General features: G+C 43.5%; 1 protein-coding gene across 1 annotated transcript in view; it reads left to right on the top strand.

Moving 5' to 3' along the window:
• Window positions 1–27,590, top strand: part of ZWILCH (zwilch kinetochore protein) — a 77,796-nt gene that overhangs the window by 12,887 nt on the left and 37,319 nt on the right. The window contains 8 exon segments of the mRNA XM_044279376.1: window positions 3,557–3,605; window positions 5,398–5,493; window positions 12,526–12,641; window positions 14,531–14,733; window positions 16,994–17,073; window positions 18,015–18,170; window positions 18,289–18,360; window positions 22,295–22,388. Coding sequence (XP_044135311.1) covers window positions 3,557–3,605; window positions 5,398–5,493; window positions 12,526–12,641; window positions 14,531–14,733; window positions 16,994–17,073; window positions 18,015–18,170; window positions 18,289–18,360; window positions 22,295–22,388 — 866 coding nt within the window.

Below are 27,590 nucleotides of genomic sequence, written 5' to 3'. Positions count from 1 at the left end.
AATCAGACCTAGGACTCTTGTTTCTCACAGTCGGAGAGTCCTTTAGGTCCCTTTCACACGAGCGTGATTTACGCGCGGGTGCAATGCGTGACGTGAACGCATAGCACCCGCACTGAATCCTGACCCATTCATTTCAATGAACATGAGCGTTGTTTTTCACGCATCAGTTCTGCGTTGCATGAAAATCGCAGCATGTTCTATATTCTGCGTTTTTCACGCAGCCCTGGCCCTATAGAAGTGAATGGGGCTGCTTAAAAAACGCATTGCATCCGCAAGCAAGTGCGGGTGCGATGCGTTTTTTACTGATGGTTGCTAAGAGATGTTGTTTGTAAACATTCCGTTTTTTTATCACGCGCGTGAAAAACGCATCAAAACGCATTGCACCCGCGCGGAAAAAACTGAACAACTAAACGCAATCGCAGACAAAACTGACTGAACTTGCTTGCAAAATAGTGCGAGTTTCACTGAACGCATCTGGCCCCAATCCGCAACGCCCGTGTGAAACCAGCCTTAGGTGCTTTTTTGAAAACCTGTCTTTTACTGAGATGAGGTTTCTCTCTAGTCACTCTGCCCTAAAGCCCAGATTGGTGGAGTGCTGTAGTGATTGTTGACCTGGAAGTTTCTCCCATCTGCACACAGGACCTTTGGAGCTCAGCCAGAGTGACCATTTGTTTCTTGGTCACCTCTCTTACAAAGGCCCTTGTCCTCCCGATTACTTAAGGCTGGTTTCACACGGGCGTTGCGGATTAGGTCCAGATGCTTTCAGGGTGCGTTCAGTGAAACTCGCACCACTTTGCAAGCAAGTTCAGTCAGTTTTGTCTGCGATTGCGTTTAGTTCAGTTTTTTCCGCGCGGGTGCAGTGCGTTTTTCACGCGCGTGATAAAAAACTGAATGTTTACAAACACCATCTCTTAGCAACCATCAGTGAAAAACGCATCGCACCCGCACTTGCTTGCGGATGCAATGCGTTTTTCACGCAGCCCCATTCACTTCTATGGGGCCAGGGCTGCGTGAAAAACACAAAATATAGAACATGCTGCGATTTTCACGCAACGCAGAACTGATGCATGAAAAACATGTACACAGCCCCATTGAAATGAATGGGTCAGGATTCAGTGCGGGTGCTATGCGTTGACATCACGCATTGCACCCACGCGGAAAACTCGCTCGTGTGAAAGGGACCTTAATTTGGTGGAGTGGCCAGCTCTAGGTAGAGTCCTCGTTGTTCCAGACTTCCTCCATTTAAGAATATTGGAGGCCACTGTGCTCTTAGGAACTTTTAGTGCAGCAGAATTTTTGTACCCTTCTCCAGATCTGTGCATCCATACCAGGTATCAGCAACCTTCGGCACTGCAGTCGCTTTGAAACTACAACTCCCAGCATGCACGCTTACTTGGCTGTTCTTGTAACTCCAGCATGCACGCTTACTTGGCTGTTCTTGTAACTCCTATAGAAGTGAAAAGAGGATTCTGGGAGTTTTAGTCTCAGAATAGCTGGAGTGCCTGAGGTTGCTGATCCCTGCTCTACACAATCCTGTCTCTGAGCTCTACAGGCAGTTCTTTCCTCCTCATGGCTTGGTGTTTGCTCTGATACACAGTCAGCTGTGAGACCTTATATAGAAAGGGCTGTGTCTTTCCAAATCATGTCTAATCAACTGAATTTACCGCAGGTGGACTCCAATCAAGGTGTAGAGCAGGCATGCTCAAGCTACTGCCCTCCAGCTGTTGCAAAACTACAACTCCCTGCATGCCCGAACAGCCTACAGCTATCAGCCTACAGCAGGGCATTGTGAGAGTTGTAGTTTTACAACAGCTGGAGGGCCACAGGTTGAGCATGCCTGGTGTAGAGACATCTTGGAGATAATCAAGAGAAATGGGAGGCCCCCAGAGCTAAATTTCAAGTGTTAGAGCAAAGGATCTGAATCAGAATTTTAGTTTTCCCTAATACATTGGCAAACATTTCTAAAGTTCTGTTTTTACTTTGCAGATTGATGAGACAATCCAGACAGCCTGTCTAAGCTTACGCCATCTTCACGATTATTAAATCTGGGCCAAAGTGTCCTGTTGAATCTTCACGCACCCCTTCAAATGGTCCTTTGATTTTTATTCTGCTCATGCAGCCGAAATGTATGGGGAACGAGTGACCCAAAAGAGGGATAGTTGCAGGGTTAGAACAAAAATTCTCTGCCCACCTGAGGGCAAACACACTGCATACGAGTTGGTTTTCAGCTCTGTTGAGATTGTGTGCGACCCATTGATGATGTAGAAGCATCATCAACATCACATCCTCCCCTAAAGATCAGGGCTGAGTGATGGTTCTGCAGCACACTTGGTTAGTCTGGTTACACCCGTCGGGCACGATCAGTTATTTGCATACAGCATAGGGGTTTTTTAAAGTTAAAGAAGTTATCGCATGAATATGTAAAAATGAAAATCCTACATAGTCTCTCCAAGAACAATAAGTGAAATCCAACTGCCTAGTCCTTATCTGCCATCAGGGTACAGTTGGGAAGCCACCGTACACATTAGGCTACTTTCACATAAGTGTTTATGCTGTCTGGTTTGAAGATCAGGCATGGGATCTCAAAACCACTGCAAAAGGCTTCTGTTCGAATAATACAACTGGCTGCATCCATTCAGAATGGATCTGGTTGTAGTATATCAAAAATGAAGAAACCGGATCCTGTACTATAACCAAGTCCGCTTTTTTGTGTCCAAAAAAACGGATCCGGCACCATTGACTTACATGGTTTTTGGTGCCTTATCCGGCTTGTTCAGATTCCCATGCTGGACACAAAACTGCTACGTGCAGCGTATTTGTGTCTGGTTTCAGAACGGTTACGCAACAAATCGAAGCGGAATGCATTCGTGGTTCACCCCGTTGCGGTTTGTTCAGTTTTGCCCCCATTGACAATGAATGAAGACAAACCTGAAGCATTTTCCTCCGGTTTTAAGATCCTCTGCCGGATCTCAAAACCGGAAAGGAAATCGCATATGTGAAAGTAACCTGAGATGGTCGGCCAATCCTGACTAAATCTGGAGGTTCAGAGGATATTTCTCTAATGTGTATGACCAGCTCAAACGGTTTGTCCACAGACGAAATGCTTTTTAAATACCATCCCCTACATGCCAGACCTGTCAAGGAAAGCATACTTGCTCCCTGCTGCTCTTCACTGCACTTCGGTTCCCACATATAAACTTCCGACACAGACTCGGTTATGTGCGCCTCAGCCATCACATATCCCGAAGTGGCACATGACCCAGCAGTGATGTGTAACTGAGGCCAATGATTGGCTGCTGGGGCACATGTGACCATGTCTGTACCGTACGTTTATATGTGGGCACTGAAGCGCAGTGAAGAGAACCCCAGATGGAACCGAGCGGCGGGGAGCAGGTAAGTATGCTCTCCCTGACACGTCCAGCTCGGAGTGGGTGGTATTCAAGAAGCATGTCTGTCGTGGACAGCCCCTTTGAGATATACACACATATAAGGTATAATATGGACCAGTTGTGTTGTCTCTGTAGCTAAGGGTCTCCCGTTATTCTGTTTCTTACAGCATTCAGGAGCATGTCAAGAAGGGTGATCCTGGTCCCTTTTCTTATAAGGTATGTAATCTAACTTACAATACTTTGTGTTTCAAGTCCTCACTATTTTCAAGATCTCTGCTTGGTGTCGGTGACTAAAGACCTTATTTACATCCAAAGCAAACCCTGCAATGGTGCTAGGTTTGCTAAAGCAGCTGTCCAATTTAATCTGTTGACTAAAGAAACAGTGATATCTGTATGTTGTAATAAGAAATATAAACAGGAGTTATCCTCATGAAAAACCCCTTTAAAGGCTATGTACACCTTTGGGGACAATTTGTTTTTATTATTGCATTGTACTCATTTTGAGCTAAAAATCATTTTTTCAATTGGTCTTTATAAAAAAAAAAAAAATTGAACCCCTGTCTCTGTGCAGCCTTGAAATTCTCTAGTAGCAAGCTCTGAGTTTTCATTTATCAATATTAAAATCCGAGAAAACCCCTTTTATCTAATGTATATGGCCAGCTTTGTTTTTTGGGGACAAAAGGTCAAAATCTTTCAACAAGGTCAGATATTTCTCTGGCTGTGTCCATATGCACTCAACATTTGCTGGACCCTGTCGTATTTGTCGCATTTTCCTGAGAAAAATCTAATGTGCCTGGTAGGGTGTTTCATTTTGCAATGGAAAAAAATAAAATGTAACATTTTTGCAGACTTTGCTTACGCCCCGAGTCTCAGTGATGGAAAAGATAAGAAGATAATTTCAAGAAGATTGGATAAAATTTAGAGGTTGCACACTTTGATCAGTTTTGTAAAAGTAGGCAAAAAAAAAGGATTTTTCAATGTTAATTACTTTTATTGGGAAAACTAGAAATCATAAACTTAAAATAATATTAAAACTAGACACTAAGATGAATAGGTAGTATAATAGCCAAAACATGTGTTATATTAATCAACTTTGAGCGATGCAATCCCTTCTTTTGTTAGCTTGGTGACGACTTTTCTGTGATGCTCGACTACCCTCAACAAGAATTGTTAAAAACTTTTTTATCAGAGCAATTCCTCTTTCTGCGGTATCATTGACCACCTTACGAGTGTTCACATGGCTTCTTAGAGAATCACTGCAGTATTCTGTCACGTCTTGGATCCCAAACATTCAAAGAACGTCTTTGTTTTATTAGTAACTAAATGGCTCAGGTCTTTTCCTTCAAAAACTAGGTTTTTTACCCTCTAATCGTTTTATTTCCTTTTTCTTTGCAGGTTTGGTTTCTAAATTTTTAGTCATTTTTTTCCTTAACAACCTGAGTAATACGTTCGTCCAAAAAAGCCAATCCTACGTTTGTTTCTGACAGATACCAAAGTTGTCTCTTAGCAACTGTGAGAGCACTTTTTTTTACGTCTGCGTCTGGGTAAGTGCTCAGAAGCTGTAGCATATCCAAATCATTCTTTGGAGCCCATCGACTTACAATTGCCTCATGCAAAAAGCGAACATATATGAAGCTGACAAAATGTGCAACCAGTTTAATTCCTTTCAATTCTCTTTGAGGAATATTTAACTGTTTAGTGAAGAGGATAATTTTAAGAGCATATATTGCCTTTGCCGTCCACGTTGCTTGATGCAGAGGGGATCCTAGGTACAGGAGTGAGAGTAGTAATAAAAGTGATCAATGTGTGCAACCACAAAATATTATCCAATCTTCTTGAAATTTGACATATATATCTTTTACATCACAGAGACTCGGGGTGTAGGCAAATTCATATGAAAATCACATCTTTGGAAAAATGAAACACCCTAGTGAATGGCCTTGCTTTGTATCTCAACGAGTGGTACAGATTTGACTGCTTTAAATGTTCTTTTTTCCTCTCCCACAAGGATGAGCTACAGGTTCACTTGTTCAGTCCTGGCCAATGCCAGTCATTGGAGAGTTTTTGGAACGCGAACGGAATGTCTTTTGTGGTGGAGAAAAAGGTATGCTTAGTACCACAGAATCATATTGTTTGCCTTTTATGTACCTTGTGCATAGGGCTGGACGATATGGGCTAAAATCTATATTGCGATATATTTGAAGAATGTGCGATAATGATATATATCCCAATATATTATTCCGTGGTCATCTATCGCAGTAGGGCGATATAGACAAAATCTATATTGTTGCCCAAATTCATATTGTTTGTATTGCATGTAGTTTATATCGCCCACTCCTAGCCCCATGCCATTGCCATCATCCATGTCCCCAAGCCAGCGCCATCAGCCTCTTTAATTCACAGGTGCCTCCTTCAAAACACCAACATTTTGGGGTGGACAAGGTGACCAAAAAATGGTAAATTGCGTGTTTTTTTAATTATTTTTTTCTGTTATGGCGTTCACCGCATAGGAGATATTTTTGATATTTTAATCATTCTAACTTTTTCGGACATTTTTTATTGTGTTTATATTTTTATATGTAAAATTAGTAAAGGAGTGATTTAAAATGTTAGTTTATTTTTATTTTTGGGGGGTTTTAAGGTTTTTTTTTGTTTATAGTTTTACTTTTTATTTACTAACTATTAGCCCCCTTAGGGGCTAGAACTCTTGTCTATTCACCCTAATAGGGTGAATAGGAGTTGTGGGGGATTAGCTCTTCTTAGGGGGTCATTCTCACAGGTTACTTCACCAGACACGGATATAATGTCCAAACAGTGCATTTATTGTGCAACACCAGCAACAACAAAATGACAAAATAATAAACACTCGCCCGTCCAAGCTCTAACTAAACAAATGGATCCCTGACTCACCTAAGTCCCTGTTCACACCCTGTGAACACGTGCGGCTTTCTGAGCCAATGTCCCACAGCCTCCTGGCTGTACAGAGCACAGTACGCCCACTGCCTCCAGTCCAGTGTCTCTTGGGGAATCGTGGTCACTCAGCCTTCCTGGCTTTGACCACACAGAGCCTCCAGGCCTCTGTCCACAGGCAACACACTCCCCCCTTTCTGACACTCTGGGAGGTGCCTTATGCCAGGCTGATTACCTCCAGCTTCTCTCACCTGAGGTGGAACAGGGGTGTGGACCGCACTATCCACCCCTTCCTTACCTCCAACCTGCGTGAGACCTGTCACTGTCTCACATATCCCCCCCCTTTGTTCAAGCCTGTGAGGGTGAACACCTGCATAACCACGGGAGGCTGGCGAGAGGGCATCCAGGCCTGGACGTGGGGAACAGCCACCCACCCTGCTCTTTGGCTGCTCCCAATAAGAACCGGCCCAGCTTGGCTTTACAGCAACACTGTGTAACCCAGTGTCAGCGAGCACTAGCTGCCGCTGACATATAAATTTACCGGTTCTTATTTCACCGAGGCCAGGAACCTCGGTGACACGTACCTTCCCTTTGTTCTGCCAGACCCAGGACAACAGCGCTTGGTTTATCACCCAAACCAGCCTCTTGCCCAATCTAATCTGCCTAAAGGCCTCATGTCCTTTCTTGGACTGCTGCAGTTCTTGCCTGAACCGTTCCCAGTCATGGTCATGTCCCGACACTTTCTCCTTTGCTTCTTTTACGTGCATCTGGGTCACTTCTTCCTTCTTTCCAGCAGTAGTTACCCCAGCTACGAGGGCAGTTTCAGAGACCTCTGCTTCTCTAGCGGCTTTTTCCACTTTGGCCGCGGCTCCCTTTGGCTTAACTTTTTTTGGTCTCTGCAGCACCTGGGGACTTCATGTCAACCAACACATCGGCCTTAACTTTTTCAGCCTTTGTCTTCTCGAAGTCTCCAGTTTCTCTTTCTCACCAAGGCAGGAGACACCAGGGTCTTCAGCAGACACCTCATCTTCTGTCATTTTCTCCAGAGGCTCACCCAGGACACTGTTCTCCTTTTGGGGAGGAGTCAGGACATACAGCCCATCGTAATAGCCCGGATCCAAAAACTGATCGTTCACCTCCTCGTATTTCTTCCCCAGCATGCTGCTGGCTATTTGGAAAGCCTTGTATGCAGAGGGGACATCTTCCAGGCCTGGGCTACACGCTCCCACGTGTCTGTGGTCTTCGGCATCCACATCAGCCCCATCAACTGGTTCAGCAGAAGCATCGTCCATCTTCTCTGCCACAGCCAGCACCACAGTGCCACCATCTCCAGTACCATTTTTAACAGGCTCTGGCTTCATGACGTCTTGCAGAGAACTCTCCTCTTCAGGTTTCTCACCTTCTCCCTGCTGCTCGAGAGCACCCTTAGATTTCTCCAACTCATCTTTTAAGCTCATGAGATTTTCAGTCTCTGCTCTGAGTTGCTTGTTCAGCCTCTCAAATTCAGCATGCTCCTCAAGCGCTTCTTCCAGGGCTCTAGCCAAGGAGAGGGCCTTGGTCTCCTTTTCCCAAGCATCAGTCTCTGTTTGGTCACGTTTTTCACCATATCGAGCCGAAATGTATTTCTCTTCAGCTAGGAGCCAGTCACACTTCTCCTGTTTGCAGCTGTACTGTCGGGTCAGGTCATGTATAACTGCCTGGACATGGGCCTCAGACACTAGGCTGATGTCACCCGACTTTTTTCCCATCTCGTCAGATATAACTGTCTGGTTGCTACTAGTAACCACCTTTGTTTCACTCTCTGGGTTGCTATCAGTCACAGCACATACGTCGCCTATACCGCTCGTGTCATTATTAATTCTGACCTCTAGGGGCACTGCTGAGCCATTCCCCACCTGGGACACTTCCTTCGTAACCAACCAACATTGTGGAGACTGCATTTCCACCTCTGGTCCGTGCGGTACACCCTCTAACCCCATCCTATTTTCCTGCACCTTCAAACACTGAGCTGGAGCTGGGCTTTGCTCCACACTACTTATATGCATGTCTTCAAACCTTTTGATCAAGTCATATAGCACTTCATGAAACATAGCAGATGCAGAAAATAAAGTTTCATTATCATTTACATTTTTACCACCAGGGGGCGCTTCTCCCCTGACCACAACCTGCAACGGAAAAGGTGCATCACTGTCGCCACATATTTCATATGACATCACATTTTCCTTATGCATTTCCACACTCTTGTCACTATCACTTTGCACTTTACCAGCACCATTGTTTTCAATGGTCAATATTCTTTCCCCATGCAGGTCAAAGTGCAGCTCCCTTAGACCTTCACTTAAAGGGACAAGTACAGGTTCTGCAGGAGTTTCCTCACTATCTGCAGAAGTGTCTACCTTACCCCACAACAACGACACAATATCCCAGTCCAACATCACATCATATATATAAATATTTATAACATCAGGTCCACAATACCCAGTTCTCACTGGAGTCTCACACTGAGTGAGAACCACCGGATAGTCCTTATTATGCGCATGACTGTCCCACACATCTATCATTTGCGGCTCAGTCTCCAGAACCGTGCTCACTGTCACTTTGTCTTTTACACCAGAAAAACACGGAACAGTCTTACCCACAGACGTCACTGGTTCGGCAGCCTTAGGCGATGAGGGAGAGCCAGGAACATCTTCCCCGAGGTCACCGTCCTTCTCCTGGACATTAGGAACCTTCCGCCTTTGATTCCTGGTTACCTGACTTCTGACCATAGGACAATCAGGTTCACACTTTGTGACTTGACGGCATCTCCAGCAGCGCTCTCTTTGTTGCAGGACAGCTGCCTGCCGTCGTGGTTGGTTGCACCTAGCACCCGCATCACGACTCCTCCGGACATCCTTTTCTTCCCGACGGTTGCCCTTGGCAACGGCACACATCACCTTTTTTACAGTTTTTTCAGCCGCATCACCGACACTTTGGACTTTTACACATTGTCCACTCAGCTTTTCAGGTTTTTTCTCCAGGGCCCACTGCAATGGCGTCCTCAAAGCATCAGCACAGCTGTTACCCTGGGAAACGCTTTGGGTTAGGAGTTCTCTTTGCCTTTCATAATCCTCCATGAGTTTTTCATGCTCCTGCTGCCACTTCAAGTGCCTTTGGGTAGCCTCCAAATTGGCCTGCCTCAGCTGCTCGGTGAGATCCTCCATCCACCCCATAGCAACAGACAGCCCAGGCACCAGAAAAATTTTCAGCAACAAGTCCACTAACAGAGACCCGGCCTCCAGGTGTCTCACTCTCAAGAGACAATTTCAGCATTCACAGTCTCTTTTGCATTGCAGACATTAAAGTTTCTTTCCCAGGGCTGCTGGCCCTTTAAATCCACACAGCAATTTCCTTTGCAACACAGCAGAATTCAGCAGCACCTGCTCTTGCCGTTGCCCCTAGCAACCAGTTATCTCCTTTCAGCAGGGACGCTTGCCCGCATCCGACACCAATTGTGGGGGATTAGCTCTTCTTAGGGGGTCATTCTCACAGGTTACTTCACCAGACACAGATATAATGTCCAAACAGTGCATTTATTGTGCAACACCAGCAACAACAAAATGACAAAATAATAAACACTCGCCCGTCCAAGCTCTAACTAAACAAATGGATCCCTGACTCACCTAAGTCCCTGTTCACACCCTGTGAACACGTGCGGCTTTCTGAGCCAATGTCCCACAGCCTCCTGGCTGTACAGAGCACAGTACGCCCACTGCCTCCAGTCCAGTGTCTCTTGGGGAATCGTGGTCACTCAGCCTTCCTGGCTTCGACCACACAGAGCCTCCAGGCCTCTGTCCACAGGCAACACACTCCCCCCTTTCTGACACTCTGGGAGGTGCCTTATGCCAGGCTGATTACCTCCAGCTTCTCTCACCTGAGGTGGAACAGGGGTGTGGACCGCACTATCCACCCCTTCCTTACCTCCAACCTGCGTGAGACCTGTCACTGTCTCACAGAGTTTACACTGTCCCTGCTGCCCTGTGCATAGTGCACACAGCAGCAGGGAGCTTACCATGGCAGCCAGGGCTTCAGTAGCGTCCTGGCTGCCATGGTAACCGATCGGATTCCCAGGATTACACTGCTGGGGCTCTGATCAGAAGCTGCCACTGCCACCAATGGGTGAAGAGGGGAGGCCCTGGTGGGGGGGGGGGGGGGGGGGTGCCGCACTTAATATAATATAATACTGAGAAGAGGGGGAGTAGAAGGGAGTGACTCTGGCCACTGCGCCACCAATGAATATAGTTAATGCCTGCATGTGTCGGTGCATCCCTGAGAGGTTAATTGCGGCGAATCGCAGCGCGCAGTCATAGTGGCCGGGTATGGGATATGGCCGACACACGCAGGCTACGTTTGTATTCAGGTATTACCTATATTCATTGGTGGCGCAGTGGCCACAGTTCCTCCTCCTCTCTGTTCTCATTGGTGGTCAGCGGCAGCGGGACTCCCTCCTTCTACACTGTGCCAGCTCAGGATAACATGGTGCGCACCGAGAGCGGCACATGCCATGTTCTATTGCAGTAGGGCGATATAGACAAAATCTCTATCGTTGGCCCAATTAATATCGCCCACTTCTACTTGTGCGTTAATTCACACAACAGGAACATGGTAGTTTCCATTGCATTTGTCTGTACAGGGGTCCTGACAGTTCTCTGCAACCATTGCCTTTAGGCTCTCATTCACATTTCCGTGTCTGTCCTTGTTTCATCTGTGAAGATGTCCATGAAGTATCCGTGCTTGGTCCGTGTTTCTGTTTGTTACCCTCCGTGTGTCATCAGTATTCCACGGATGCTGCTCAGCTGAAAATTATTTTCCAGAGCATCTGCTATCAGTGGTCAGTGAAAACATTTCAATGGGGCTGCAAAAGATATGTGCTGTCCGCATCCGTATGTCCGTTCTGCTGTCCCGCAAAAAAGATAGAACATGTCCTATTCTTGTCCGTTTTGCAGACAAGGATAGGCATTGTTACAATGGATCTGCAAAAAAAGACAGATGCAACATGGATGTCATATCTTTTGCGGACCGCAAAATGCATATGGGTGCATTCACATCGATGACGTTCGTGTTGCATCATTTTTTTTTTGCTGACCCATTGTAACGATGCCTATTCTTGTCCGCAAAACCGACATGTTCTATTTTTGTTGCGGTACTGCAGAACGGACATACGGATGCGGACAGCACACATCTTTTGCTGCCCCGTTGAATTGAATGGGCCTGCATCCAGTCCAAAAAAATGCGGATCATATGCAAACCAAAAATACGGTCGTGTGAATGGAGCCTAAATGAGCACATTACTTAAGCTTTGTTATTTACATTGTATAATGTGGTCCTCAAACCAAAATGCAGTGTACTAATCAGCATGCCGTTACAAAAGAGGAGTGTGATGGTAGTCCAGCGCTCTGTCCAAGGGTACAGTTACATAAGTCGTTTTCAGACACCGTATTTGTTATGGTCTAAAGCAACTCAGGTAAATATAACCTAAAGCTTGGGCTACACCGCAACATGGAGTCGCAGGCGAGTCACGTCACCCGCAACATACATCAAAGCCAATGGAGTAAAAGTTGCATGTTTAATTGCGACACAACTGACAATCATTAGATGTGGTGTCAAGTTACTTTTATGTCCCACAATGTGTGGAGCCCCCCCCCCCCCCCCCAATAGTTGATTTGATAGCCACTCTGATGACAAGAGTCTGGGATGGGTAAGTGGGTATTTCTTTTTTGTGATGCTTCACCTTCATTGTGCTGGACCTGTGGCTTATCTAGGTGGCGTTAGTTATTTCGTACACAAAGTTAAACGGGGTTTCACACACTTTTTAACTGATGACCTGTGCTCTGGATAGGTCATCAGTATCTGATCAGTGGGGGTCTGACACCGCCGCCTTCTCGCAACTTACCCTAGGCCAGTGATGTTGCATTCATCAGTCACATGGCCTGGGCACAGCTCAGTCCTATTCAAGTGAAAGGGGCTGAGCTTCTATACCGTGTACAGCACTGAGCTTGGTAAGCTGCGAGGAGGCGCACAAGAGCACACTGCCTCAAACAGCTGATCAGCAAAAGATTTAGAATGCCCCTTTAATGAAAATTGGCCCTGTGAAGGCCAACCAATTCTATTTATGTCTTAAATGTAAATGACAGAGCTAAGACCCTGTGAATACATCGGTATAACATATGTAACTTTCGACTTGCAGATTTTGAAACTGGAGGAAGACATCATAGAAGAATCCCAGACTAGCGACAGCCACTTATTTGATCTTTCTGTAGAAAAATCATGTGCGCCGCTGCCTGTCTCAACCATGCAAGCCAGGTACGTGTCCTCTGCATTCAGCTTTGGGGATCTATGGCCTCAGGCTGCTTGACGTGTCTACATCTTACTATTAAAGGGACATTACCATCAGTTTTGTTCTCACTTATTACCATGTAATTTAACAGGTGGATGGCTTTCTGGATATCATTTTTGAAGTCGCTCCATGTATTTTATTTACTGTCCTTGTTCTATAACTTCCTCTTTGTTTGGACTTCTGGCATGGCAGGCAGTCTCATTTGACTTTCTCAGTCAGGCCGTCACTGGGACCAGAGAGGGAAGTGGATGAGTGACCCAGTGCATCACAAATTAAACTGATAAGGGCAATGCTCTTCTGTGAGCATCTTTAATTATGTTTATCAAGAGAACTATAGAGCGGATGCACTGTTATCCTAAATTCTACATCTATACCAGCGGATAACATCTCGTCCTCACAGCAGCAGTAAACGAAATATGGATTACCTAGCTATATAGGAGTTTTATTTCTCTGTGCAGGACTACTGTGAAGGACAATATTTGTATTTCATTTTCAGTGGCATAGTACTGCCAAAATGAAAAACAGTCAAAAATTCAAAAAAAAAATATAAGTTTTCTATAAATGTTGAGTAAAAAAAAAATATTTTAAAAGTGACCTGTCGCCACCCCTCAAATGTCTGTTTTAATAAATAATTATATTCCCCATTAAATAATTCAGCTACAACCTAAGAACTTTGGGCCTCATTTATCAAAACTATCTTAGTTGCCCATAGCATCCAATCAGAGCTCAGCTTTCATTTCCTAAAGGGCTCAGAAAAAATTAACGCTGAGCTCTGATTGGTTGCTATGGAAAACTGACCATTTTACTGCAGGCAGTTTTGATAAATGAGGCCCTTTGTGTTCAATTTCTATTATTCATTCTAGAAATGTATACATTGTGTTCTTACCGTCTAAGGGCTTATGCACACGAACGTATTTTCTTTCTGTTTCCATTCCGTTTTATTTTCTTTATGTTTCCATTTTTTTGTTTGTTTTTTGCTGACCATAAGCGGAACCATTAACTTTAATGGGTCCGGCAAAAAAACGGAAGTTACTCCGTGTGCTTTCCGTTTCCATATATCTGTTCTGCAAAAAAAAAAATGAACATGTCCTAATAGTGTCCGCTTTACGGACAAGAATAGGACTGCTCAATTAGGGGCCAGCTGTTCCGTTTTGCAAAATACGGCATGCACACTGACGTCATCCGTATTATTTGCGGATCCGTAAGGTCATGTGCATGAGGCCTAACATTGTGCAATCAGTGTTGCCTATGCGTGAATGTGTTGTGACACACCCCTTTGGCAAGGGAAATAGTAACCCAGTTGGCCATTTATACACAAATTCATTAAGTGGATCAGAGTTTACAAACATTAACATGCCGTGAATATTATTTTTTATTTTTTGTACAAAATTTGAGCATGGTGTGGGTTTTCAAATCCCCAGCGTGTCAGTTGCAAATTTGCAGCGGATTTCACCCTTTTCAGTTTAGCAAGGTGAAATTGGTTGCAGAGATTTCCACTGCGTGTGCACTCGTCCTTGTAGAGGACAACAGGGCATCTGTGCATGTGCCAAAACTCCACAAAAATGCATAGAGCATGCTGGGAGTCCTAGTTTCACCACAGCTGGAGTGCCGGAGGTTAGACATCACCGATATGATGAGATTAGATTAGACTCTAGACCAGGCATGCTCAATCTGCGGCCCTCCAGCTGTTGCAAAACTACAACTCCCATCGTTCCCGGACAGCCTACAGTTGTGGTTTTACAACAGCTGGAGGGCCATCCCTGCTGTAGACTATATCAAGTAATCAAGGCGTTACTTAGAAATGGTATCAGATCCACCAATGTAATTATGGATTAACCCTTGTTTTTCTTTTTAGGCAGCTTCTTTCAAGCTATACTTTGACACATAACCCCAACATGGCACAGTTTGGGAATGGAAAACCAGTGGAGGTTCTTCCTCAGTTGTGGGTAAGATGTGACGGCTCGGATGCAGAAAGTACCTGTTGGCTTGGAGCGGAGCCTATCAAAACCAGCAGGAATGAGATATCAGGAATGAGCTTCCATAAGGTAACCTGTGCAGGTCAGTGCAGTCGTTACTGCTGGGCAAGTTCTCTAATCTCTTGGTATGAAATAAGTGCTGGTCATTGAACTTGGCAGTAATACTACTTGCTATGGTTTAGCCCTGTTCATTGGTACTTTGTAAAAGGCCCTTTACACTGGCAGAGAATCCGCAAGATAATCACTAACAAGCATTCATAGGAACGCTCGGTAGCAATTATCTGGCGGTGTAGAAGTGCCGCTGATTACTCGATGAACGAGCTAAACGCTCATTCATTGGGTAATAGATCTTTCATGCGGACACAAAAATCAACATTTGCCAGCAGCAGATCGTGCTGTGTAAACATGATCTGCTACTGGCAAACATTGAGTCTGTATGGGGACGAGCGATGGCATTAGCGATCTTTCCTCCCCATACTGTCGAGGAGATCACTGCATAATGAGCAGGAACGCTCCTGTCCTGATAATCCGCTGTCGTCTTGTGTAGAGAGGCCTTAAAGCTTATGAATAATTGTTTCCATTCATCTGTAATGTAATCTTGTAGATATAGTAGCTTAATTCAAGAGGAAATTGTAACATATGAAAGGTAAGGGTCCATTCACACGTCCGTAATTTGGGTACGCATTCGTTCCGCAATTTGCGGACCCGTTTACTTTCAATGGGGCTGGAATGGATGCAAATCCGCATTTTCGGGATCCGCAATTCCGTTCCTGAAAAAATAGAGCATGTCCTATTCTTGTCTGCAATTGCGGACCAGAAAAGGCATTTTCTATTATAGTGTCTGTGATGTGCGGTCCGCAAATTGCAGATCGCACATTGCAGGTATCCGTGTTTTGCGGATTCGCAAAACATTTACGGACGTTTGAATGGACCCTAATAAGAGATAATCTCACAACCACTATTTATTAGTCTGCATGTTCTTGAAATAGACAGTCATGTAGAAATCCTGCAGGAGTTGATCTGGTCCATTTTTGACTGAAGAACACCTAGGGGCTGTGACTGAGCAAAAGGGATGGGCCTTAATGATCTTTTTGGCCTAGGGCGGAGAAGGGAGGATCCTCCTCTAGCCATTTTTCTTACAGCCAGACCCAGGAAAGTGAGGAGAGGCAACATGGCTCATCTCCTAACATGGTTATAAAGGAAAATAATAGCATTCTTAATACAGAATGCTCAGTAAAATGTGGCTCTAGGGGTTAAAAAAATAAATGAAATTAACTCGCCACATCCTGTTGTTTGCGCAGCCGGCATCATCTTCTTTCTTCTTCTTTCAGGACCTGCCAAAGGATCTTTGATGTGGTGAGTGCGATTACGTCATCAAAGGTCCTTTGGCAGATCCTGGAAGAAGAAAGATTATGCCGGCTGCGCGAACAACAGGATGAGGTGAGTTATTATTTTTATTTATTTTTTTACTCCTAAAGCCACATTTCAGTGAGCATTCTGAATTAAGAATGCTATTATTTTCCTTTATCGAAACCTAGAATGTGTCGGCAGATGAGAACCATTTGGCCCATCTAGTCTGCCCAATATACTGAATACTATGTATAGCCCCTGGCCCTATCTTATATGAAGGATGGCCTCATGCCTATCCCATGCATGCTTAAACTCCTTCACTGTATTTGCAGCTGCCACTTCTGCAGGAAGGCATTAACCATGTTATAAGGAAAAATAATACAGTAAATTGACTTTTATCAATTTACTTACATCATCATTTACTTACATGCGTTGCTTTCAGTGCAGGTGCAATGCATTCACCTCACGCATTGCACCCGCACGGAATACTCACCCGTGTGAAAGGGGCCTAAGGATACATTGAAAAAGTGTGAAGTCAGTGGTGAAAACCCTGCACCGCTTGTCAGTTTCTATTCAGTTGTTTTTTTGCAGTGTATGGGCACAGCTGCCAGATGTTACGCGTTGGCCAATAGGAAATTCTAAAATACCCTGCAAACACAGCAATTAAGACCGTATTCTTGTGTTTTATGTCCTTGGCGTTTTTCTTTCTTTTGTGGCTGTGGGTTTTCTTGGGTGTCCCAAGAAAAATGTTATGCAACTAAGAAACGCCACCCCCAAAAGAGATGTATGAAGCATGAATTTCATTGCATTTTTTTTTTACAAATCCCCCCAAAAAGTGTGGAAGCACCCTATTAAAGCTAATGGAGACAGCAGCACCATTGACCCCTTTGCACTGAAGACTGCCTCGTAGATGTAGTGTCACTGAAGGCTACCACATTCAGAAATGCGTCGGTTGTGGAAGCATTTTCAGCAGCTATTGTTATTTATCACAGGTCCGACTTCTGACAAATCCTGTTTTCCAAGTCTTGAAGCATTGAAGAAATCCCACAAGGAAAGACATCATTCTTCCGCAGTAAGTTTGTGAATCAGATTAGTCAGTTTCATTTTAATGTATTGGGTAATTGTAACATTAGGTGCCACAGCCTGTGACCACCATGAAGAATCATACAGCCCACTTAGAACTATGTATTTGACCTTTTTCATATGAGAATGTTATTGTTAGAGTGGAGTGAATCCATTCTAATAAACTGATTTGTCTCATCAGCAGGGCTTCTTCACCTGTAGCGGGCTGTCCCAGCAGGTGAAGAAGTGCTCACCTACCTGCAAGATTGACAGGGCCAGACATTTAGCCGAAGAAGAGCTTGTGCCTTTGCTCTCCGAATCAGAGCAGCAGGACAGGCAGGAAGTTGTCAGGGCCAGGCTAAATGTCCATCCATGTCAATCTTGCAGCAGGTGGGTGTTTTTTCTCCTGCAGGAACAAGCCCCCCACAAGTGAAGAAGTCCTGCTGATTGTGGGATCATTCATTAACATAGACCTGTAAAGTCAATTCTGAAATGGAATCTGTGACCAGGTTTATGCTGCCCCATCTGAGGACAACATAAAGTAGTGAAAACCTGATTCCAGCACTGGGTCACTTATTTTTTTTTTTCTTGCAATAGTTTCTTTAAAGTCACACTTTATTAGGTGCAGCACAAGCCGGACCAGGGCTCATCGTGAGCTGCTGACTACCCACGGCTGATTCACAACTTTCTCCCCATTACTGTTTGTAGAGAGAAGTCTGTCAATCAGCAGATGTGGGAGTCAGCAGCTCATGAATGTCAGGACTCCAGAGAGCGTGCACATCATTGAGACGACTCCTGAGTTGGCTCGTGCTGCAACAAATTAAGTGTGATTTCATGGAAACTACTGCAAAAAGTGACAACCTGCTATAATCAGGAAATCTGTCTGCCATCAGATGGGGCAGCATAAACCTGATCATAGATTCCCTTTAACCCAACTCTACTTTTTACTAGATGCAGACAAGAGGATTTGCTCAATATGATTTATTTAGCTGCACCGCACTGGAGAATTCTGTTATAGAATCACAAACCAATGTCACTGTGGACTTTGTGTGGAATGGAGTAGACCATATCCCTCAGATGCCACCTTTGACGTCTGCGTCAACACTGGTATGTCTTGAACTTTTATCTATTTTTACTTATTAGGAACAAAATGTCTTTATTATTATTTGGTTATTTGCACTTTTGCTTGTTATAAATCTTGATATTTTTTGTTGTAAATTCCTAGAATATCAGAGTGGAGTCCGGAGATCTTCGAAGTCCTGTGTACCCTGTGTATAAAGAGCTGGATTTCCTTCTGGTACAACTGAGTATTGTGATATGTGTTTTATGCAAAGAGGTTAAAGGGGACAAAAGTTATGGAAATATATATATACTGTAGGGTTGTTTCGGGTATCGAACTTTCGATACCCAATCGATACTTTTAGCCCAGTATCGATACGATACCGGGAGTTGTCTTTTATCGATACTAGGCTGCACCACTGCACAGCCCAGTATCAGAGAATATGGATTGCGCTGCGCTGGCTGTGGCCACTGCGCCACCGATGATAACTAACGTTTAATACATTACAAATGCAGGCGGCGGCAGAAACACAGTGCCGGCACCCTGCCTCTGACAGTGCCGCACCTGAGGGGTTAACTGCCGCTGATCGCAGCGCCCTGTCAGAGGTCAGGTGCCAGCAATGTGTTTCTCCCGCCGGCTTTATTTGTATATTAAACATTGGTTATCATTGGTGACGCTGTCACCAACCCTATGTACATACTGTATATACATATTACCCAGTTACAGAAATGTAGCTGTCAACCACAGTTCTCCTTGCAGCATCTGTGAAATGTAGTATTGCATGGTGCCCATGGTTGTCCTGAGTGAAAGTGAGTAAGTTGCAGGGTGGGGGATGATTTTGATATACTAGGTTTGCCCATTAAATAGCAATTTTGTGCATCTTTTCTGTTTTAAAATTTGTTTTTAATGGTTTCAGAAAACATATACAAGGAACAATAGTACATGAGCTCAAACATTGGCATCATAACCAAGGAGAGAAGTATACAGTGCTGGTACAGTGATCACCTTATACAGGATTGAATGAGGTCTACACAGCGAGTAGAATAAACAATACCTTCCCATCACTGTGCTGTAATAACTTGCCATATATCATTGAAAATAAATAGTTACAATAGAACAAAAGAACAGAGGGGTAACGAGGAAAGTCTGAGGGGAAGATAGGAGGTTTGGGGGGGGGGGGGGCACCACTGTAGAAGCTAACCAGTGTCAGAACCTCTGGTACAAGTAGAGATTATGACCGCATATGTACTGCAACATTTAAAGTACCTAAGTGAATCAAGGGACTTATAGTCATAGTTGATCTCGTCATACAGTGAAACCTCAATTTTTAGCAAGGACTCCATATGCTTTAGAATTTTTGGGGTGTTCAGGAATCCCAGTGAGCAATTTGTTCCAATCAATAGTTGATCGTATCTCTGAAACCATTGTTACATAGGTGGGGGGTCCGGTTGTTTCCAGTGCACCGTAACAAGTAATCTAGCCAATGCAAGATTAAGAGTAATATCAGGAAGTATTACTTTACTGAGAGAGTAGTGGATGCATGGAATAGCCTTCCTGCAGAAGTGGCAGCTGCAAAAACAGTGAAGGAGTTTAAGCATGCATGGGATAGGCATAAGGCCATCCTTCATATAAGATAGGGCCAGGGGCTATCCATAGTATTCAGTATATTGGGCAGACTAGATGGGCCAAATGGTTCTTATCTGCCGACACATTCTATGTTTCTATGTTTCTAAGTAAAATTTTACATAGATATTGGGCCAGATTTATCATTAGCTGAAGTCAGAATAATGAAGTGAAAAAGTCGCAAATTTTTGCGCAATCACTAAAACTGCGCAAAAATTTGTGACTTTTTTCTGCTCTGCACTATGCTCGCCAGTTTTCTGAAAGTGGGCGTGTTTTCTTATGTAAATTAATCTCTAGACAGATTTACTATTGAGACTATTTAAAAAGTCGCAAAAAATGGTGCAATTTCACTCCAGTGAGGACCATGCTTATCTTATGAGACTTTTTAATAGAACATGCGACTTTTGTAAAGCTGCTTACTGACTGATAAACTGCTACCGTCAAACCACATTTATTACAGTCTTAAAGGGCCGTTCATAAATCTGACTTGGCTAAAACTGACTTTAGCCATATGTGAAAGTGGAGTGAGCTGTCAGTCATGATAAATCTGGCCCTTAGTGTTTGTTTAGAGCTTTTAAGATCCCCGAACACGCCAAATAGACATACTCTCGGAGAGACTGGGATGTGTGACTCACATATATTTGAAAGAGTCCTACAGACACTTTACCAATATGGTTTCATTTTTTAGCATGTCCACCATATATGGCTCTGTGTCCCCGTATCCGTGCCGCATCTCCAACATATGGGGCTAACCTCTGGGAACATACGGTGTAAGCGCTGTGGTGTATAATACCACTGAGTGAGGACTTTGTAGCTGTATTCCTGTAGCTTGACGCACCTGGATACCCTCCATGGAGCAATCAATAAGCTGTTTAGTTCCTGCTGAGAGAACCGGATATCTAGTTCCTGTTCCCATTTGAAAATGAATAGGTAACTTTTGGGGCACGTTAGGGAGAGAATAACGGTATATAATTAAGAGATTTTCTTTTTCGGTTCTCTTGTTTGCAATATCATTTTTTCAAACACAGAGTGATCAGTTTGACTAGGAGCATTTTTCAGATGTTGTTTGATAAATTGCAAGCAGTGGGCAACCTGAAACGTAGATAGACTGGCTAACTCTGGGTGATTTCTTAAGTCCGCATAAGAGGGGGTATCATCGTCCGGGCATAGGGACAGAACCGGGGTATCTCTCAATTTTGCCTGTTCAGGAAGTGTTTTCCAAAAGTAAATGGAGGAATGGCATAGTATATCTCTAACTTGTATGAGAGCTAAACGATTGGACATCAAGTGCTCCAGAAGGTTTGAGTCGATCCAATGTTCGATGGAGCATCTGGTTATAGAGCTGTGTGTCTGTAGCATTTTGTCTTTGTGAGAGCGGTCCAAAAAGATCAGGGATCATAACGGGAGATTAGCCATAGCTTCTTCCGCTAGTATATCTAATCGACCTGTGTATGGCCGCAACCATTCCAGACATCTAAGACATAAAATAGCCCTGTGATAACTATATAGGTCTGGGATACCTAGCCCTCCTTTAGTGGGGTGTAAGGTTGTATATTACGAGGGTATCCTAGCTCATTCATTGTGCATATTTTCTAATACTAGTTACTGTAGACTTCCCTGCATGCTGCACTATACATTTTGTTCACCACTGGGACCCCATCAGATTTTGATATCAAATCAATTTACAATAAATGTCGATCATGGAAAAATCCTTTGAATGTAGTGATACTAATGATAACTGGTATTCAGGGAGTTGTGTCAGGAGGACAACCCCTTTTTATATTGAAGAAATACCAGCAATCAGCCGTTATCATCAGGAGAAGCTGTGGCTGACCATAGGAAGTATGGGCATTCAAATGGAAATGCAGAATTAAGGGCTTGTTCACATGCGTTAGATTCCGTCAAAAAGATCGGACAAAAGTAAAAAGTAAAAAAAAAACAAAATTCTGAATAGACTCCATTGTAGTCAGTGGAGTCTGTTCAGCTCAAGTTGTCGTTATTTTTTATTGTTCCGCTTCTCTAACGGATCAGAACTATAGAAATATATGGCGGTGATCTGAACTCGCCCTTTAGGCTTTGTTCACATCATGTTTTTCCCCATGCTTTTAACATATACCAAAAACATATACATTATGGATGCCTCAGACTGATATAAGAACACGGTGTGCTGCGTTTTTGTATTCTCTTTTTTTTTTTCTTTCTAATGTATACATCAGATGGAGGCATAAAACCTCATGTAAACTGACCTTTAAACCTCATGCAGACGTCCGTGGAACACGGTTCGTGAGATACCGGACTGCCATCCTCCTTAGTGCAGGAGCCGTATGCGTCGTGCTGCCGTGCATTAATACACTCGCGGACAAGTGAATGGGTCCGCAAGCGGCGGACACATGGCCGGTGCCCGTGCATTGCGGACCGCTATTTGCAGTCCACAGCACAGGCCACAGGCCACCCATGTTCATCTGCATAAGCCCTAAGGAATCTTTTTAATATCCACATACTTAATAAATGAAGGATGACTAATTCCAGTTTGTGATATTTCTGACAGGTTTTAGCTGAAGGTTTGAAAACTGGTGTAACAGAATGGCCAGAGACTTTAGAAACCAAGTCAGCCGCTGAGCTTGTTCAAGAGCTTCTTAATGGTAACTACATATGACTGTGATTTGTATTTTATCTACTATCCATATATGCACCTAAATGGTTATGGTGTATTCAGATACGGAAGACTTGTTGCTGATGGGGCTTGTGGAAATCCGTGTACTTTTCACCAAAATATCTCCGTTAAAGGTGTATGTAGAATGTATACAAGCCCATCCGCGCTCCCAAACTCACTCAACACTTCGTATCAGTCAGAGAATCGCTGCTAGGTTCGCTGCCACGGTCTGCTGCTGTGACCGTTAGATTGAAATATCACCAAGGTCTGATTTAATTATAAGTCAGAATAGGAACCTGCGCAGATTTAGATACGGTTAGGGGTTTAAAGCGGTTGGTGAATATGTGAGAGAGCGATATTAAAAGTAATACTCCAAGTAATTACCTTCTTTAAACGGCGATGTGTCCAGGAATATTCTCCTTGTTAGATCAGGGAAGCTGGTATCCAGGTAACTTCAGGCTCAACCTCTAGCGTGGGTGGTGCTCCGGCCGTCCCACGCCGAACTTCCCGGACTTCAACTGGGGTTCCCTCGCGTAAGTGATTCGCTGCCGGCCGGAGCACCACCCACGCTAGAGGTTGAGCCGGAAGTTACCTGGATACCAACTTCCCAAAATATCTCCGTTCACATGTATAGACCTGGAATCTGCTGCATGTGAGTTTACCCTTATGATTTCCCCAGCAGTTGTGGGTATTGAATGGCAATATACTGTATGTAAATAAGAGATCTTGTGAATCCAGCTTGGGTTGGCATTACCATATTGAGTGGTCATAGTAGTGCCATCCTATTTATTGTGACTATTTTTTGGACAGCTTGGGTCACTGCTTCTTGATTGACCATAAGGTGACAATGTACTCCAGGTGTCTGAAATCAGTTTGCTCACAGATCTGTTACGTCTATCATGTGAAACATGGCCATTGAAAAGGCGCATATGGTGGTTTAATCCGTAGAATCCCAGCGTCATACATGTACGGCGCTCTTATTGGGAGGTTGCAGGAGCTGCGCCTGCTCGATCAGCAGCAGGGGTCCGGCTGTTCCTGACAGACGAGCGCCTGCTGTATACGCCAGCATAGGTGAGTACACTGATGCCTGTGTATTAACCCCTTGTATGACACGGTCAGAGCTGACCACAGTATGCACAGGGTGTTCAGAGGGTACGGACACCCTCCCCCACCCCATCGGGTCCCTGTGCTGTGGTGACGAGGACCTGATGGCAGGAACAGCAGCCCAATGCCTTACACAGACATCGGGGCTTGCCTTCTACGGAAGCCTGTGAAATCCAGCCCCAGGCTGGGTCGCATAGGCACGATGTCAGTGTAATATACTGTCAGGCATTGCATTGCAATACACATTGTATTGTAATGCATTGCAGAGGGGATCAGACCCCCAAAAGTTCCACAGTGGGACAAAAATAAAAAGTAAAAAAGAGTGTTTTTCATAATTAAAGAAACCCCACCCCTTTGCCATAATAAAGACATATATAAAAGTGTAAAACCTAGGTATTGCCGGGTCCGTAACAACCAGCTCTATAAAATATAATATGATCCACCCAGTCAGGTTAACACCGTAAAAAATAAATAAAACATTTTCCAAATCGTCCATTTTTTGGTCACCGTGCCTCACAAAAAGTGTAATACCAAGAGATCAAAAAGTCTTATGTACCAATCAAACCATCACCTGATCCCTTAAACAGCCCCTACATAAGACATTCGCCCCAAAAAAATGGCTTTCAGAAAATGGCAACACAAAAACAAGATTTTAGGCTACTTTCACACTTGCGCTTTTCCTTTCCGCTATTGAGATCTGTCGTAGGATCTCAATAGCGGAGGAAAACACTTCAGTTTTGTCCCCATTCATTGTCAATGGGGACAAAACTGAACTGAGGGGAACGGAGTGCATCAGAATGTATTCCGTTCCGTTTCATTGCGTTCCAATGACACACACAAAAGAGCTGCAAGCAGCGTTTTTGAGTGCATCCTGGGATGCAGAGCAAGACGGATCCGTCACGACTCACAATGTAAGTCAATGGTGACTGATCCGTTTTCTCTGACACAAAAGAAAACATCCGTCCCCCATTGACTTTCAATGGTTTTAGAGACGGATCCGTCATTGCTATGTTAAAGATAATACAACCGGATCCGTTCATAATGGATGCAGACGGTTGTATTATCATGACGGAAGCGTTTTTGCTTATCCATAATGGATCGAGCAAAAACGCAGATGTAAAAGTAGCCTTAAAGGGTTTCTGTCATCAGAATAATGACATTTATAATATGCAAATGAGCCTCTAGGTGCTAGTGGGGCATTGCTGCAGCACCTAGAGGCTCCGTCCTCTCACCATCTCGCCTGCGCCGTCCATTTTAGTATTAGGCGCAGTGAGTGAAGGACGGCAGCAGGCGAGCGTCCTTCACTCACTGCACCTAATACTGAAATGGACGGCGCAGGATTTGCGGGGCATGGAGGAGACCGAGGATGTCAATCACCGTTACAAGGGCGTTCTAAACGGTGAGAGGACGGAGCCTCTAGGTGATATAGCCATCAATGAACACAATGGGCAATCTAATGATTGCCAGTAATAGTCACCCAGGGTGACTGTTAAAAAAAAAAAAAAAGTTAAAAGATTTTACAAAAAATAATTATAAAAGTTCAAATCCCCCCCTTTCCTTAAAATAAAAATATTTAACCAATAAAAATTCCAATACAATAATAGTGCGAAAATGCCCATACAATTAAAATATAACAATATTAATAGCATACAGCAAATTGCATAACAAGAAAAAAAATAAAAACAGCCAATTTGCCTAATTTTGTCACTTTAACTGCCCAATAACTTTTTTTTTATTAAAAGTGATCAAAAAGTCGCTCGCACTTCAAACTGGCCCTCACACAGCCCTGTACACATAACTACAAAAAAGTTATAGGCAAATAAATCTCAGCAGACCATGGCTTCTTCAATTCATATGCTTTGTGTTTATTCTATAAATCCTTACAATAATTGGACGCGTTTCGGCCCGTCCAGCCTTCGTCAGCAAACATTCACAAACTAATACACATCTCAAGTTATAGTAGCTACCCCACCAACACGTGGGATGACAAAAGACGCCCAGGTAGAGGCGGTCATAGCAATATCGATCAATCAAAACGAGTGGGCGTATAAACTGGCCAAATAAACTAGTAAGTAAACACACATATATAATATAACAACTTAATAACAAAGTGCAAATAATCAAGTACAAAAACGATACCGCGAAATCACAGTGTCATCTTGAATATGCCGTCTGAAAGGCAAACAAATAGTAATTAGCACATTGTATGACATCATTCATCATCTAATTAAGTAATCTCATAGTTCCTATTGAGTCCCTTGGGCTGCAAAGTGCCCAGGGTATAGATCCAATAGGCTTCCCTGCGTAATAACAGTTTTTTAATAGCTCCACCTCTCCTATGTCTTGTGACCTGTTCCAGCACTTGAAATCTTAATTGGGAGATAGAATGACATGCACTATGAAAGTGAGCTGGTATTGGTAGCATTAAATTCCCAGTCCGTATTGTGGACTTGTGTTGGCACATATGGTCTCTTACAGTTTGCATAGTCTCCCAAATATATACCAAGCCACTTGGACATTTAATTAAATAAACTACTGGGTAGGTCATACCCACAAATAACAGAATTTCAGAATCCACCGTTAATATGTAATAGACGCATGAAAAATTATCGTGACCACCTAGCAAAAGCTGACATTGGCCCCATGAAAAAGAGTATGCGACAAAGCACGCTGAGGACCCCAAAAAACTGCACCTACCCCTGTCTGCATTGTGCTCAATGCTCTCATATCATTAGGGGTGAATTCTTTCATCAACCATATACCATTCAGTATACGTGGCTTTTTCACCTGTGAATTAACTAACGTAGTTTATTTAATTAAATGTCCATGTGGCTTGGTATATATTGGGGAGACGATGCAAAATGTAAGAAACCGTATATGCCAACACAAGTTCACAATACGGCTCACTTTCATTGTGCATGTCATTCCCAATTGAGATTTCAAGTGCTGGAACAGGTCACAAGACATAGGAGAGGTGGAGATATTAAAAAAACAGTTATTACGCAGGGAAACCTATTAGATCCATACCCTGGGCACTTTGCAGCCCAAGAGACTCAATAGGGACTATGAGATTACTTAAAGGGAACCTGTCACCGGGATTTTGTGTATAGAGCTGAGGACATGGGTTGCTAGATGGCCGCTAGCAAATCCGCAATACTAAGTCCCATAGCTCTGTGTGCTTTTATTGTGTAAAAAATAACAATTTGATACATATGCAAATTAACCTGAGATGAGTCCTGTACATGAGATGAGTCGGGGACAGGACTCATCTCAGGTTAATTTGTATATGTATCAAATCCGTTTTTTTTTTACACAATAAAAGCTCAGAGAGCTATGGGGACTGGGTATTGCGGATGTCCTAGCGGCCATCTAGCAACCGATGTCCTCAGCTCAATACACAAAATCCTGGTGACAGGTTCCCTTTAACCCCTTAAGGACCAGGCTCATTTTCACCTTAAGGACCAGGCCATTTTTTGCAAATCTGACCAGTGTCACTTTAAGTGCTGATAACTTTAAAACGCTTTTACTTATACAGGCCATTCTGAGATTGTTTTTTCGTCACATATTGTACTTCATGACACTGGTAAAATAAAGTCAAAAAAATTAATTTTTTTGCATAATAAAATACCTAATTTACCAAAAATTTGGAAAAATTAGCAAATTTCAAAGTTTCAGTTTCTCTACTTCTGTAATACATAGTAATACCCCCAAAAATTGTGATGACTTAACATTCCCCATATGTCTACTTCATGTTTGAATTATTTTGGGAATGATATTTTATTTTTTGGGGATGTTACAAGGCTTAGAAGTTTAGAAGCAAATCTTGAAATTTTTCAGAAATTTACAAAAACCCAATTTTTAGGGACCACTACAGCTCTGAAGTCACTTTGCGAGGCTTACATAATAGAAACCGCCCAAAAATGACCCCATTCTATAAACTACACCCCTCAAGGTATTCAAAACTGATTTTACAAACTCCGTTAACCCTTTAGGTGTTGCACAAGAGTTATTGGCAAATGGGGATGAAATTTGAGAATTTCATTTTTTTGCCTAATTTTCCATTTTAACCCATTTTTTCCACTAACAA

The sequence above is a fragment of the Bufo gargarizans genome, chromosome 2, assembly GCF_014858855.1.
Source record: "Bufo gargarizans isolate SCDJY-AF-19 chromosome 2, ASM1485885v1, whole genome shotgun sequence".
NCBI classification, from domain to species: Eukaryota; Metazoa; Chordata; class Amphibia; order Anura; family Bufonidae; genus Bufo; species Bufo gargarizans.
This window is presented reverse-complemented; position numbering and strand designations above follow the sequence as displayed.